The sequence below is a fragment of the Aquarana catesbeiana genome, linkage group LG06 (genome assembly GCF_042186555.1).
Source record: "Aquarana catesbeiana isolate 2022-GZ linkage group LG06, ASM4218655v1, whole genome shotgun sequence".
NCBI lineage: Eukaryota > Metazoa > Chordata > Amphibia > Anura > Ranidae > Aquarana > Aquarana catesbeiana.
The window spans coordinates 87,955,519-87,971,923 of NC_133329.1; the positions used below are offsets into that span (position 1 = coordinate 87,955,519).

General features: G+C 41.5%; 1 protein-coding gene across 3 annotated transcripts in view; it reads right to left on the reverse strand.

Moving 5' to 3' along the window:
- CACNA1H (calcium voltage-gated channel subunit alpha1 H) overlaps positions 1-16,405 on the reverse strand; it is a 730,623-nt gene that overhangs the window by 118,039 nt on the left and 596,179 nt on the right. For all 3 annotated transcript variants that reach the window (XM_073636413.1, XM_073636414.1, XM_073636411.1), the window contains exons 18-21: positions 15,674-15,774; positions 13,690-13,813; positions 2,221-2,289; positions 1,912-2,096 (exon numbers count right to left, since the gene is read on the reverse strand). In XM_073636413.1, the coding sequence (XP_073492514.1) occupies positions 1,912-2,096; positions 2,221-2,289; positions 13,690-13,813; positions 15,674-15,774 (479 nt within the window). The remainder of the gene's footprint in view (positions 1-1,911; positions 2,097-2,220; positions 2,290-13,689; positions 13,814-15,673; positions 15,775-16,405) is intronic.

The window sequence follows — 16,405 nt, forward strand, 5'->3', positions numbered from 1 at the left end:
TTTTTTCCCTCTTTAATACTAATTATTTGCTTCGTATATCCAGCAAATCCAACATTGTCTACTGAAATCTGCTGGTTTGCCATCGCATGCAGGGGCCCATGCTGCCATCTTTTATACTGAAGTCATCAGGGGGCCCAGTATCACTTCCAGGTTGTTGTACCCAGCCCTCTGATGATGCACCACTGCACATGCGCAGTGTGCCCTGAGGTTGTCCGAGACATGCACAGAGTACCTGAGAATGCTCCAAAGCCACCTGGGATGCATGATGTGTGTATCCCAGGAGGCTTTGGGAAAATAGGGGGATCATTCTCACCTAAGCAAGAAAAGCCAAAAGTGCTGGGCCAGGACCCATTGAAAAATAGTTTTGGGAGGTAAAAGCATGTCAATATCTTATTTTTTTACAGGTGGGAGGAACTATTTAAAGCACTTAGAAAGCGACAGCTTTAACCAAGTCCCAAGCAACTTAAACATTTTTTGCACTTTTTAAAATCTGCATTTTTTTGCTGGAAAATTGCACCCAAACAATTACATATTTTCTGAAATCAGAGGCCTTGTATAATTAAACGGTGGCAATTGCAATTTTTTATGTTGCCTGATATTTGCTCAACTGTTCATTATATGTATATTTTCAGGGAAAAATACAATAACATGAATTTTAGTGCACACAAGCACAATATAATACAGTGGCAGCTGGTGTTTGATTTTTTTTTTTGGGGGGGGGGGGGGGCGGAAAACAAACACCCCCCCGCCCACTCGCCAGCCCTGCACTTACCCAATCCAGGTCGCGGATGGCTTCGGCGGCCTCCCAGGCTTCTCCTCCCAGCCAATCCGGTCTCAGGACCCGCACTTCCTGTCCTGATTGGCCCAGAGGAGAAGCAGGAAGACAATAGCGAATGTTGATTTGCCATTGTCACAAGTGGGTGGGCTCAGGGCGCAGTGCTCTGTGACCCGAGCCCAACCTTTTTGAAGCCAATAAGAGCCTCCGGCTCTAATCATGTGCTTCACAAAAAAAACCCTGTAGAACTCTATGCGTCCGGTGCCCCGCATGGAGGTTAGGGGCCCGCGCATAGAGATTTGAGGGCTGCGCCCCTGCGCCCCTTGTGGATGGCCCACCGCTGATACACAATTTTTTTGCTTAAATATAAAAGATGAGGTTGTGTCGAGTAAATAGATACCAATCATGTCAAGCCTTATAATTGCACATGCCTGTGAAATAGCAACAAACAACGGTACCCAAAATTGTCCAGAGGCAATGCATTAAGTCTTTCCAGGTTATCAATGTAGAGCCGCAAGCTTGTTTTAACCCCTTGAGTTTCATTATGCTTCTAAATGGCATTGGGACATCAAGTGATTAATGATTGCAGAGCTACTTAAATGTGTTTCTCCTTTATATTTGCCCAAAGTTTGGCTTTAAAGTGGTTGCAAACCTTTACATACAATATACCCAGTGAAGTGACTGGCCTTGGGTGATACACAGAGATAAAACAAATTCTCCTACATAAGTTGTACCTGTTTATCTGCAGCCTTCTCATGTCTACATATGTTCAAAGTCCAGAATCAATAAAGCTGTCTGAGAGTTCAGAAAAAGAGGGCGGAGAGCTAAAGTTACACTCTGCAGAGCTTAGAGGGGAGAGCTCTGAAAGCTGATTGGAGGGAAGGGACACCCCCCTTCACACAGCACACAGGAAAAGAGATAAGGCAAACAATCAGCTGGAGCTCCCTTCCCATGTTACATATTTTCTCTTGGTGTCAGAAAAACTTATCCAAGGTTACTGATTGCAGAGGAACAAAGCAGCATACAGAAATGACACTCTTATTTGAGACAAGCACACACTATAAAAGGCTATGCTTTGTTCATATTTCATGTATGAGATTTACAACCACTTTAGGCAACAAGAACCACATGCTTACCTCAAAGGCCGCAGTGTCCTTAACAGACGCAGCACCCGCAGGATGCCCAGGATCTTGGCACCACCTGCAGAGGCCAGGGACACGATGATATCAATAATGGAAACAAACACCAAGACTCCATCTAGAACGTTCCAACTACTCTGTAGGTATGCTCGCTCCCCGGAGATGAAACCAAGTGCAACCAGCTGTGTATAGGAAGAGCGGAGATAAGGGTTAAGCAAACATGGATCTCCCTGGTTAGAAAATCAACAATGACCTCTGACTGGTCACCACTAACTAGGTAATAATATTATGGTATAGCCACCTTACCTTAATTGTCATTTCCACAACAAAGATGGCTGTAAAGATGTGGTTGGAGACACTGAGGAAGATTCGCTCCTGTGTACATAAAATGATAGATAAATAAAACCAAAAAATGCAAAGACAGTAATACGTTTTCAGAAAAATAAAAGCCACAACAGACATTGCGGTCGGGGTCTTCTACCTAGTGCAAGCAATACATGCAATGATTTTTTTTATCTATTTACTAGATCAGATGTCAGAAGCAATTGTTTGATAAATCACTAACACATCTGCGTGCATTAGTCCGATAGCTTTAATTGGCAAAAGTCGATCAGAAGATCATGGCTGTTGCTGTGAAAAACCACTATTTAAAGAATTGTCAACCCAAGGAGGAGCTTACCAATTAGCAGCGCGTAATGAGCGCCATGGCAAAGGCGAAGCCAAGTCAACTCACCCTGGAATTCCTCTCTTTCATCAGAGAACCAGAGATGTTACCCCGGGAGAACATTTTATGGGGCGATAAGAAATAGGAGCCAGACACTCCACCATCTGGCAGATGTAGTCAGCAAGTAGAAGCCCTGTACAGGGCTAGAAGACAAGGAGTGGTAGACCTGCAACCAGAAGAGCCGACTGTAGAATTCCTGACCCTTTTGTTGTTGTAGGCTAGGGCGGGTAGCAGAAAGCCTTTTAGGCCAGGCCAAGCAGTCCCTAGATTGAAACTATCCCCCTGGAGGATCTAGGAGAGGTGTACCCATCTAAAGGTGTCTATAGTGATTTTACTTTGGTCCTCCCAGAGATATCTACTTATTGGTCCCAAGTGGTTAACATGTTAACCTCTATGCTGAAAATTCCTATACCGTTCACTCCTAGGATTTGTATATTTAGCATACTGGATGAAGAGCTGTGGCTGCATTACACCAGAATTTTCTTAAAGGAAAAATTATTTATGACCATCAAGATGATTGCAATCAAGTGGTTGAAACCATTTCCCGACAGTGGCCTAAAAGATAGCCCTAAAAAAAGTAATTTATGATAACTGAAACAGCCCTCTGAAAGTGGTTCTAAAACCTAAACATTGGTGGCCTTACATAGATACATCATTCACAAGCCCCCTTACAAGTTGATCATTGAGTTTTGTCGAGATGGGAACAGCTATAGATGGATTGAAATTTAGCAGGTCCCTAGTGAACCAGATGAATTTCAATCGATCTATGGCCAGCTTAACCCTTTACAATAGCCTTTACCACTCAAGTGTTTGAAGAAGAAATTATAGTTTTTTTATATTTTTAAGTAGGTTTCAGAACCATTTTCAAAAGTCCATACAAAAACGGGAGATGTATCATAACACGGAGTGGCACCGTGGATACACCAAAAATATAAATCTGTGCCGCGTCCTACAAATTCGTGTTCAAAGAGCAAGCAGGAGGGACTTTTGGACTTTTTAGGCACAACTACAACATTAATCTATAAAAAAGTTTTTTATTCAATTGGAAAAATATATAACAACAAAAACTGATTAAAAACCACAAATCATGTATATATATGTGGAGGCGATAGCTATACAACACCATCTAAGTACTTAGATGGTGTTGTATAGCTATCGCCTCCACATATATATACATGATTTGTGGTTTTTGATCAGTTTTTGTTGTTATATATTTTTCTAATTGAATAAAAAACTTTTTTATAGATTAATGTTGTAGTTGTGCCTAAAAAGTCCAAAAGTCCCTCCTGCTTGCTCTTTGAACATTTTCAAAAGTCCAACCTACACTATCCTATACCAAGATGATCACAATCAAGTGGTTGAATTCATCCCCTCTTACAGTGGCCCAAAAGCTAGCTCTATAAGAAGGTCATTTATATTACCTGAAACCGCCCTCTTATAGTGGTTCTAAAGCCTAAAAGTGATATTAAAGTCTTGTTTTTTTATCTTAATGCATACTATGCATTAAGATAAAAAACCTTCTGTGTGCAGCAGCCCCCCTAATACTTACCTGAGCCCATCTCGATCCAGCGATGTTGCACAAGAGACTTGGCTGCCTGGGATTCTCCCTCCTCATTGGCTGAGACAGCAGTGAAACGTTATTGGCTTCCGCCGCTGTTAATCAAAGTCATTTGACGCATTGCGGCTCCGTGTCTGAATGGACACATGGAGCTGCGGCTCGGGTGCCCCTATAGCAAGCTGCTTGCTGTGGGGGCATTCAATAGGAGGGAGGGGCCAGGAGTGCCGGTGAGGGACCCGAGAAGAGGAGGATCCAGCATGCACAGAGCAGGTAGGTATAACATGTTTGTTATTTTTAAAGTGATTGTAAAGTCTCGTTTTTTTTTTTTTAAGAAACAAACATGTTATACTTACCTACTCTGTGCAGTTGGTTTTGCACAGAGCAGCCCAGATTCTCCTCTTCTCGGGTCCCTCTTCGCTGCTCCTGGACCCTCCATCCTGTTCAGTGCCCCCACAGCAAGCAGCTTGCTTCAATAAAGGGAAAGTTTCTCTTTGTCATGGAATGAATCCTTATTTTTTCCTTGTCTGAATATTCCTTGAGTTCCCATTTACAGGATTTGGTAACAGTTTGAACTGTGCTCCTCTCTTAAATGATATTATTTATTTCACAATATAACAAATGCGCAGGTAAAGCATCATTAGCTTTTTTCTGAACAATTTTACGCTTGAGGAACAGAAGTCACCTAGCTTACTGAAACGCTTCTATAACCAATGTTCCGTTCGTTATTACTGCCTCGTTAAAGGGTCACTGTAGAAGATGTGTAGGGCAGAAATCAGTGCTTTATTCTCTGTCTTTTTATACCTTTCTTGGATATTAGCAGTGAGACCTCCGCTCTGAAGCTTCCAGCTCATATCACCCATCATACTGTAGATATTATAAGAAGGTTTTGGGTTCTTCATTCAAGGGAAATGCAGCAGACAGAAGTGAAACTCTTTTGGGAGTTTCGCTAATGGAGTTTCGGCATAAATTCACAGAGACTTATGATGGCCATACACGAAAAATCGTGCAAAATCCAATCAATTATAATGTTCGTTTCGATTTTCGAATAATTTGTGGGTGAAAAACGACAATTGTTTTCAACTACGCTCAAAGAGTTCGAAACATTTTTAACAAATGAATGAAATTTGAAAGGTTAGTGTGACGGGAGTCACTTTTGGGTGTAGGGTGACCAAGAAAATAATGTACCCTGTATCTGCCATATTAGAAATAGTGACTGATTCATACTGTTGGGACACATGCTGTGAGGAGATCCTGATGTCAATTCCAGCCACCTGCCTGTGTCTGCTGTAAGGTAAATTAGTCTAGTATGACTTGTCACAGCTTCTAAAGAGTCTTTCCATCCAGTGTGCTAATTAACCCTGCAATTGTATTGAGATGTATGATAATGTGTATTGTATAGTCAGTGAGCTAGGAGACATGAAGTCTGGCTTGAAGGTCATGTCCCTGAGTCACCTAGGCTGTCTAAAGGATTAGATAATTAGCTCATGTTAATTAGGCGTTTGCTTACAGGTTGTATTTTCATCCTCCGGTATATATTTGTGTGAGATCTCAAAATAAAGATTAATTCCTGCTTGAACCTCAAGACAGAGCCTTGTCTCGTATTTGGGGGAGAATTATTTGTATGGGTTCCTTTTTTGGCTGATTGAAGTGTTCGGTAGCTGCTTTTATGTTTGGTTATGGAACGTCCTAAACGACTTTAACCCCTTTCATACTCGGGGTGTCGTTACAGTTAGTGTGTTTCACGCACAGAAAAAATTATTTGATTTTTAATACGCATGTTAGACCTGCACGATCCTGGATAAAATGAGAATCACAATTTTTTTGCTAATGCCCCGTGCACACGATCAGAAATTCAGTCATACAAAACTTGGATGGTTTTTCCGACAGAATTCTGCTCAAGCTTGCCTTGCATACACACAGTCACACAAAAGTTCTCTGAACTTTCGACTGTCAAAAACGCAGTGACGTACAACACTACGACGAGCCGAGAAAATTAAGTTCAATGCTTAAATTCACTGTTTATTTTTTCCCCAAAAAGTGCTTTTGAAAGACCGCTGCGCAAATACAGTGTGACATAACATATTGCAATGACCGCTATTTTATTCTCTAGGGTCTCTGCTAAAATATATATATATATCAAATGTTTGGGGGTTCTATGCAATTTTCTAGCAAAAAATACTGCTTTTAACTTGTAAGCAACAAGTGTCAAAAAAAGGCCTGGTCTATAAGTAAATAAACTGACCTCATTTGCAGAACAAAGTTCACCCCTTTGATCTAAAAGAACCATCTAAAAGAACCATCTAAAAGAACCAAATGATACATTGTTTCTTTTTATCTCAGCACTGACCTTTTTCTTTCTTTTTTGACAGCTCTGAGCTGAGAACAGCCCTGCACTTGTTACATGAATCGTAACGGCTAAAACCTCCTACACACGATCGAATTGTTGGCCAACAAAACTGTGGAATTTTGTCCGAAGGGCGCTGGCCTAAACTTATCTTGCATACACACGGCCACACAATTGTTGGCCAACAATTACGAACATAGTGACGTACTACGTTGTTTTTCAGCTCTTTAGCGCCACCCTTTGGGCTCCTTCTGCTAATTTCATGTAAGTAGAGGTTTGGTGAGTCTTGATTCGCGCTTTTCATTTTGCACTTTTCATTTCGCGCTTTTCAGTTAGTTTCTGAACGGCCGTTCGTCAACCAGCCATGTTGTGGAATTGGAGGAGATAACGTGTTATTTATTATTGGCTTTACATTATTGCTTTGACATTATTTTTTTGGTTGAATAATAATGATTTGATTTGTTATATTTTCAATATTTATGGATGCATAGAATGCACTTTTTGGTTAAGTTCTATTTGCAGATAGCATGTCTAATTTTATTTCCTTTTTTTAATGCACAATAAAAAAATTGTGGAGAATAATACTTGGCTATGTGTTTTACTTCAAATGACAGTTTGGGAGTAGGCAGTTACATTTAAAAAAATACAATGTAAAATTGACAAGGGACACCAACATAGTTGTATCTTTGATCTTGAAAACTACAGGATAATGGTGTTGTGGTAACTTGCACAAATAAAAAAAAAAGCATAATAATATTATTCTTGATATCACTAGAAAAAAAAAGCCTTTGAAAATTAGTTTGCAATAACTCTATCAGTATCACCAGCAAAGGAACTTCATTATTATCCCATTAAAGAAGAAGAGAATTGTGCGCTGCATTTCAAGCTTTCATAATTTGCCACGCCACGAATGTTAATTCTCCATTATGAACGCTACTTTACAAGACCGACCACTTCTGGCTCGTCCTTGCCTCGGAGCATGTGTGTTTGTACTTTGGACTTTTGTCCGACGGACTTGTGTACACACAATCTGAAAATCGTGCAAAATTTGAAAACCTGCGATCCAACATTTGTTGAAAGTTGAAAGTCCGACAACAATTGTCCGATGGAGCATACACACAGTCGGATTTACCGACAACAGCCTGTCATCGAACATTTCCAGTCAGAAAGTTCGATTGTGTGTATGAGGCTTAAATGTACACGGGACGTTTTAAACCTCTCCTGAACGATTTAACTTGACAGATAGTAACCGACTATTAAAAACTTCTGTTTAGCCGCGTTTAGCTGCGTTTGTGTTTAGAAGTGTTTTTTTTTGCTTTCCAAAAAATGCTTCTAAACTCAACTGCCTAGAAACGGCTATAAACGACCCTGTGTACATGTACTGATAAGGTAACAGAGAAGATTTCATTGGCAGCTGAAAAAAATGCCCAACTGCTCCTAAACGTCTGTTTACCAGTATAAGTGTATATGAGGCTTTAATCGATTCATGTCCATTGAATGACTTATCTTTCAAAATTTGGTCACTACATGATGGTAGTATTGTGAGCTCTGCCAAATGATTTTCCGTTTTTTTCTAAAGTGCTTTTGAATTATTTATCATATAGTGTATGGCTAGCATTAGACCTAGTTCACGTGGATGTGGGCTGTGTTGGCTTGCACAGGAAAGCATAGGTGTTCCATGCATCCCCATGCAGGCAGTCCCACCCATGCCAATTAGGATGAAGTGGCTTTAAGGACTATTGGTTTTAAATTAGGTAAGATTTATTGAAGTTTTTTTACTAAATTTTACAAAACAAAGAGAAGACTCTACAGCAGAGTAGCACAACCAAGATAGCAGCATTACATAGGCCAACATATAGGCATTGCAGCAATTTACAATGAGATCTTAGAGCACCCATATGGCACAGCATACAATGAACAAGAGGTAAACTCATCGTAAAGTGGATGTAACATTTCTAGAGATATCAAATGATCACACAGTGTCAGGGCTGTGCTTAGCCCTTCCTTCTCTGAGCTGGCTGCTCAACTGTCGGCTAATTGCCAGCTCCTATCTCCCCACAGTTACTCAGCTGTTGATAATATCCTGCTCATCAGTCCTGCATACCTAAGCCGTCCAGTCCAGAGAAGCTCTGCCTTCGTCTTGGTCAACATCACAGAAACCGAGACACTCTCCTGCGATCCTGTTCAAGACTTGCTTTGCTGACATCCCTTCTGGCTCCAGATCCTGTTTGCTGTTCCACTACATTGATTTCTGACTACTGGCTTGGCTGACTATCCATTCCGGTTACTGAACTTTGGCTATGTTTTGACTACGTTTGTTCTTTTTACTTTTATTATTAAACAAGTGTGATTTAACTGTACTTCTGTCTCGGCCTGATTTCATGGTTTCTGACACACAGCAAAGCCCCAGAGGAGCAAAAAAGAAGACCATTTTATATATGTTACAGATAAGGACCTGCTGACACAGAGTTGAGTGTTGCAGAGGACTATATGGGTTCTGCCTCTAGTGTGGAAGAGAGATGGATGGAGAGTAGGGTTGCCACCTCTCTGGGATTCACCTGGACAGTCCGGGTTTTGAATCATGTGTCTGGGTTTCAGCCTGCCTGAAACCGGACACATTTTTTAGACCAGACCAAGATAGTCACACACAAATCTGTTGCAATGCGTCACTAAAGTGTTCAGGTTTGGTATGAAGAAAAGGTGGCAACCCTAATGGAGAGGCTGATAAAAGCAGCAGGCTGACAGCCACATGGACACGGCTGCATGGACAATTTAATAGCCGCGTGGGTGCAGATGTGTGTCCCTGAACGCAGTGTGCATTCGGGGACACGCATCTGCACAGATATCAGATTGGGTGCAGCGGCTGTGTCCGTGCAATCGCTGTTTCCCAACTGACATGAATGGGACTGCTTGCACAAGGACGCACGGAATACTTGTGTATCTATGTGTGGGCAAACATGACATTTGCACGGACATACGCTCAAGTGAACAAGGCCTTATTCCGATCCCCATCATCATGACTGATATACGTTTTGGATTGACTAAACTTTAAAACCTCTTATTCAGACCTGTGCATCACATGTTTTATTGTAATGCAGGGTGTGTTGCAGTGTCAATTTACTGTATTTATATGACATCCCAATCCCATAAAAGTGCAGGTTCCTACTTTAGTGCATTGAGGTGCACTGCCAGTCTATTAAAAATGAATGAGCTGCCTCAAAATAGTGCACCTTAACACACAAAATTGCCAATGCAAATAAATTCAACTGAATTAGAGACAATTTTTGCCATAGGTAACACCCAGATTGGAAAACTTTGGCTAAAGAACCAAAGGTGTCTTGGGGAAACCTATTAGACAAGGCCAGTTTGGTTGTTTTGCATGCTGGCTGGTAAATGGTGGTGGGGGGTGGTTGCCACTTTTTTTGTACAGTTGGATGAATTGGGTGCATTCTCTGCCATTGTGCTCTTGCTGGGTGCCACTTGCATCCCTTTGCCTTTAAGGAGGGGTGGGCTCCCTTCAGGTATACCTGTCCTTAATCTACCTATTCTTATATGTGCTCCCACTATGGAGGCTCTTGAAATTTAGAGTTAGGACTGCAGTATATACATGTATGCAAACAAAACCCTCCGATTTTAACAAACTGTGAGACAGGGCTAATTTGGGTGTTTTGCAGACTGGTTGGTAAATGTGCTGGGAAATCTTTTGTTTGTTTGTTGCCTTTCCCTGTGCACCTTGCTGCAAATGCCAGTTATAGATTGGGGTGGTTGCCATTTTTTGTACACCTGGGGAAAAACTGTCAGCTAAACAGTGACTGCGTCCAGCTATTTGGGTATTCTGATAGCTGCCAGTGTCGGAGGCTATCAGAATATAATAGCCAAGGAAAGTGAAAAAAAATAACGCTGGACCTGTAGGGTTATTACATTGGTATTGTTATCTTATCTAAGATAACAATGTTGATGTTGATGTAAATAATCTAATTCTAAGGTAGGTGGCTTTTACACTCCAGAAGATTCTTTGATCTCCTTGGCTTGTAGTGTAGAGCTAGCCCTGTGCTTTCTGTTCACTACGGTCACTTTTAAACACAGAAGCCACAGAAGCTTCTTTATTTAGAAGTGACGGTGTAACTCTTCAGGTGGCTGCACTGAACCCTCCCCGGGCACAGCTGGTGTAATTTGCAGGGGGCCGCCAATGGCATTGCTAGTCCCGGGCATCCAGGTGGTGCAATCTGTACACTGCACACTCCTGAACTCTGCACTCTGTACATCGCAAGCTCTTAAACCCTGCACTCTGTACCTAGCACAGGCTTGAACCCTGCATTCTGTACACAGCACTCTCCTGAAATCTGCACTCTATACGTAGCATGCTTGTGAACCCTGCACTCTGTGTGTAGTGCACTGCTGAAGCATGCACTCTGTATGTAGCACACTTGCTCTGTACATAGCACACTCCTGAACCCTGAACCCTGCGCTCTGTATGTAGCACATTCCTGAACCCTGCACTCTGTATGTAGCACATTCCTGAACCCTGCACTCTGTACGTAGCACATTCCTGAACTTTGTGCTCTGTACGTAGCACATTCCTGAAGCCTGCACTCTGTATGTAGCACATTCCTGAACCCTGCAATCTGTATGTAGCACATTCTTGAACCCTGCACTCTGTACGTAGCACATTTTTTAACCCTGCCCTCTGTATGTAGCACATTCCTGAACCCTGCACTCTGTACGTAACACATTCTTGAAGCCTGCACTGTACGTAGCATATTCCTGAACCCTGCACTCTGTATGTAGCGCATTCCTGAACTCTGCACTGTGTATTTAGCACATTTCTGAACTCTGCACTCTGTATATTGCACACTTCTGGTATTTAATGCCCCTTTGAGACCCTACCACTCTTGGTGCAATTTGGCCACACCCACCATTCACCGAGGCGTGCTATCCTGCATCCCCTGTGGTTGAGTTCCTGCACCTGTTTTCTGAGAAAAAAGCCCTGTGTATTTCTGTTTCAAAAGTTTTTATTTCAGAGTTTTAACCTAATACAAGAATGTAAACTATACCTAGCCTGGTGAGCAGGCTCTACCAAATAGAGCAACAGTTTACCAAAGGCATTAAACTCAAAAGTGTCATCAACCTATTGCAGAAAGTCAAAATATGGAAATAAGTATGAAATAACATTACCATAAACTGTAGGTCACACATAGCTCAGTTACATGGAGAGGTAGCGTATCGTTAGGCCTGTGTATTTCTATCCATCAAGTTCTGAGATTTACATAGCTCTGTCTAGCAGGGGAGGAGACCTGATTTTCCTCTGTTGCAATTACAGGTCTTGTCCCTCTCCCAGCCTGTGACTGGATAGTCAAAAGAAAAGCAGCAGACCAATGAGCTCATCTCTCCATCACTCTGCTCTCTCCTCCCATTAGTATGCACCTCACATTGAAGCACAACTGATGCTACGCCTGCTGTTCCTCCCATTGAGTGTCTGCTGTACTGCAAGAGGCTAATACCAGATCAAATTCAGGTATTTACACCACTTGTGTGAAAAAAACAAACAGATGTTTGTTTAATGATGAATTCCTGAATACGTAGCTGCATTCATTTGTGTCTTTTATATCGGCCTGGAGTTCAACTTTAAACTTCTTCACCTTGTCTGCCCTTCTGGATTGTTCTATTCTGATCTAAAACCATTCCACAATGATCTAGAAGACATAAGTCCTACGCATTTCCTTCTGCTAGCCATCCTGACAGACAGCTGAATAGAGACAATTTTCTGTGAAGTAGTAATTCCTCTCATTACCACTAATCACCAGATCCCGGTAATATCCGAGAGTCGAATTTATAATTACTAAGTCTTTCTGTGACTGTAATCTCTTCAGCTCTCTCCCTGTGTCTTCACCAACCCTCGAGCCATATCATTTAAAATGAAACTTTAAGCACATTCGTATAAAAAGTTAAATATATATGCTGCACGATGTCGTGGGCTGCGTTGTTAAAAAAGGGTCACATTCATTGTGGTGCGTTGGCAGCCCATACATAATGCATGGGCTGCCTTAATGGAAAGCATGGTAGCATGCATTAATGTCTGCAAGTCATTACTATCCTGGCCAAACATGCGCACTACAGTCCCTTAGACTTCTATGGGATCATCTGTGATTGTCTCTGGCCTTGAGACAGCCCCATAAAAGTCTATCCAGCTTTAATGTGCAGGCACAGCAAGGACAGTGAAGAATGGCAACACTGGATGTAAACAGTGTTGCAGTACAACAGGGGTGCTCAACCTGTGGCCCTCTGATGTGGAATGGGACCTCAAACCAGGAAAGCGTATGCCCAGGGTCGGCAACCTGTTGATCTTGGTTTGCCAACCCGCCATTCCAGAACATCAGAGTGCAGTGAGCTGGTGCCGGCAGCGGAGGAAGCAGGCAGCGGCGGAGTGAACAGCAGCCGCATAAGCCCATGCTTCCTCTGTACCGCCAGCTCCAGTCCCAGGCAGAGCGATACCAAATGCACTCTGCCACTAATCCTTTCTAGCAGCCGGGAGAGTGATGCCAGCAGCAGCTGCAAGAAGAAAAGAAGGTCAGTGTATTAAACACATACACTGGACATAATAGCTTTTGCAATGGGCATATTAGCACCTATAAAAGGGTTAACAACGATTAGGCTGCTTTCACACTGATCTGCAGGTGCAGGGCAGTGCACCTATGGCTTTCCTGTGAGTTAGCTGCACTGAGCCATAGACTTCCTTTATATCTTGTGGGTTTGGTGTGCTGTCTGAAAAAGCACCAAAACTTCTGAATGCAGAAGTTTTGTTGTGCTTTCAGAAAGTGCACCACACCCGTAAGATGTAATAATGCGTAAACATCCAACTGGGATTGGTCCCACAGAAAAGGATGATCTTGATTGTTGTTTAAAATCTTCATTATGCTATTCAAAATAAAAGATTAGAAATTCTGAACAACTGCATTTCATTGTGGCCCACGACTGGTTACTAAATCACTTAAGTTGCCCTCACTCTATAAATGGTTGAGCACCCCTGCAGTACATCATTGCTGTTGTTGACTGTGCTATCAAGACTCAACACAACACCACACTTATCACATAGACCTTGTAAGCTATCAAGTAACGGCAACAAAAAATGTATTGCTTTAGTGAACCCACCAGGCTGTTTGGGCCGATATCAGGCCGTTCCAGGGCAATGGTTATGCAGTTCAGAAAGATGAAAACAAGAACCACGTGGTCAAACATCTTGTGGGCAATGATTTTTTGGCACATCACACGAAACCTAAGGAGAGAGACATAAATGTGAACTGGGGTTTATCATTAATCTGGAGCATGTTGGTAGAGATGGTGAGCTACATATGTGGTAATGGGGGACTAGTTATACAGAAGATGATAATTGAGACAGTGGGTATTGAGAAAAGACAGAACACCAACCAGGATAATACACAACGAGAATAAAAGGTTGCCGTAAAGTTGGTGTCTGGGGACACAGAAATAGGCATTGGATGGAGCTCATCCATGCTCTCCAAACATCATCCAAAGCAAAAAAAGCGATTGCACGCCAAAGATCTCAGAGATCATTAAAACTTTATTGCTCTGGATAACATGCACAAAGAAGTCCAACTTGGAACCTTCCAAGAAAGGCTTCTATGTGCATGTTCTCCTGGACAATAAGATTTTATTTAATGCTGAGCTCAATGGTGTGCAACCATTTTTCTGCTCAGAATAGTACACATCTGGACTTTTACATCTGACTCACACACACTGATTTACAAAAGGAGTAGGGCATATTCCCTTTCAAAGTGAACTTTCACTTATTTTGCAAATATAGAATATCCAGTCATGTTAAAGGAAAATGTAAAAGAACTGGATCTTCGTTTGTTCATGATTAGATGACTGACTCATTCACTAAGCTAAGTGAAAATGCACTTTAAAAGGCAACATGCCCTATTCCTTTAGTAAATCAATCCCACTTATAGAATTGCAGGTGTTGTATAAGATAGTAGCGTTGCAGAATAACATACCGGAGATACAATAGATGATAATGTATAAGGCGGTCAATGCTTTTAAAAATGGTAAACAAAACTACTGAGTTGATCTCCCTAAAGTGTGTCTATGTTATAAAAAACAGATATTCTAAAATTAAATGTTTTCACTATTCTGTAATTTCAGCAGTGGGAGAATTTTGTAAAGTCTCTTTATTTTTGGGGGGGTTATTATACAGGATTTATATATCGCCAACATTTTTCGCAGCACCTTATGATATATAGGAAGACAGTACAGTTGCAAAACAGTAAAATAAAAGAGGGTTAAGAGGGCCCTGCTCCTAAGAGCTTACAATCTAATGGGGAGATGCATTTGAGTCAACAGAAAAGGTAATTTGGTAAGATAGCAGTGGTAGGCAGTGTTGCAGAAAATGTCAGATAACCAACGTCATATGTCATACAGGAAAGTAAAAGGTACGGGATGGTTTTGGAACTTTTGGCCTTAGGGGGCAAGTGCAACCACTTTTCCTTTTCATGGTGGGGATAGATTTATGTGGTCCAAAGAAAGTGTACCACACAAATGGTGCCTTACTGATTGGAGGTCATGGTACAAAGTGGGTGTTCCTATAGAACATGATTTATTGTCACAAACCTTTTCCCATCTTCCTGTACCATCTTCTTTTGTGGTTCTCAGAATTTGGTTACATGACATGTCTGCAAAGGAAGTTGGTGCTGGAATTCTGTGTTTGCAGGTGTGAACGGAAAAGCAGGTAGTTACATATTGTCCACCATGTGTCACCAAGTCCCACTCTGATGTCTGGTGAAGAATCTCAACCTAGGGCCACCATTGCAACATAAAATTTATCCCGAGTCTAGTCTGGGTATTATTATTATTACTATTATACAGGATTTATATAGCGCCAACAGTTTACGCGACGCTTTACAACTTTAGGGCAGACAGTACAATTATAATACAATTCAATACAGGGGGGAATCAGAGAGCCCTCCTCGTTAGAGCTTACAATCTAGGAGGGAATCTTTTTTCCAGTTCCCCACCGGTAGAATCTGCTTGGTTATGTAAACGGGTGATGTTAGGGTGTTCACAGCAGCGTTTTGTTGCCGCTGATCTGTAACATTAGTTAAAAAATAATTCTTACTGGTTTTGAGGTGAAAACATGTAGAGAGACCAGTCTTCATGGGTCTTGCACCATTTGGGTTTGTAAGGCTCCAGGGTCTTGCGGAGACGGAAACAGAAACTCTACAATTTATGAGAAAAGTCTGGCATTAAAATATGCTTTTTTGTTAATATTCAAACATTTTATAGAAATTAGGACACAAAACTACTTTTTTTTTTTTTACTCAAAATGACTTCATTAAATGAAGACAACTTTAAAACAAGGGAACTCATTTCTATATAGAGCATGAAGTCGATCAAATTTAGGGCTCTACTCCTTTTTCATGGTTCAGTTACTACTTGCTGTATACTTGTGGTGGGTCTATAAACGCTTGTGTCCTTATACCTAGAGTATGGTGGGAGAGATGATTCAAAAGCAGATCAATGTAATAAAAATATATTATCGTTTGTCTAACCTGCCCAGGGCCAATGTAGTGTACGCACATTTGCTTATATATCTGCCTGGTGTATACTGTAAAATGAAAACAAGGACCGAGCGGGCTAGGTATCAGACTCAGAGGCTAAAACTATCCTCTGCTCAGGGCGTAAAAGAGCTGCATATTAACAATGACCCAGCCACAAGTAATTATGCCATACATTTTCTTGGGGAAGAGGGGCTGTAAAACTATTTGGGTCACAATGTTTGGTCTATTTTAATTCCCAACTCAGGGTTAAACTTTTAATTTTTAAAAAGGCCCCCTCCAAGGAGCGATAA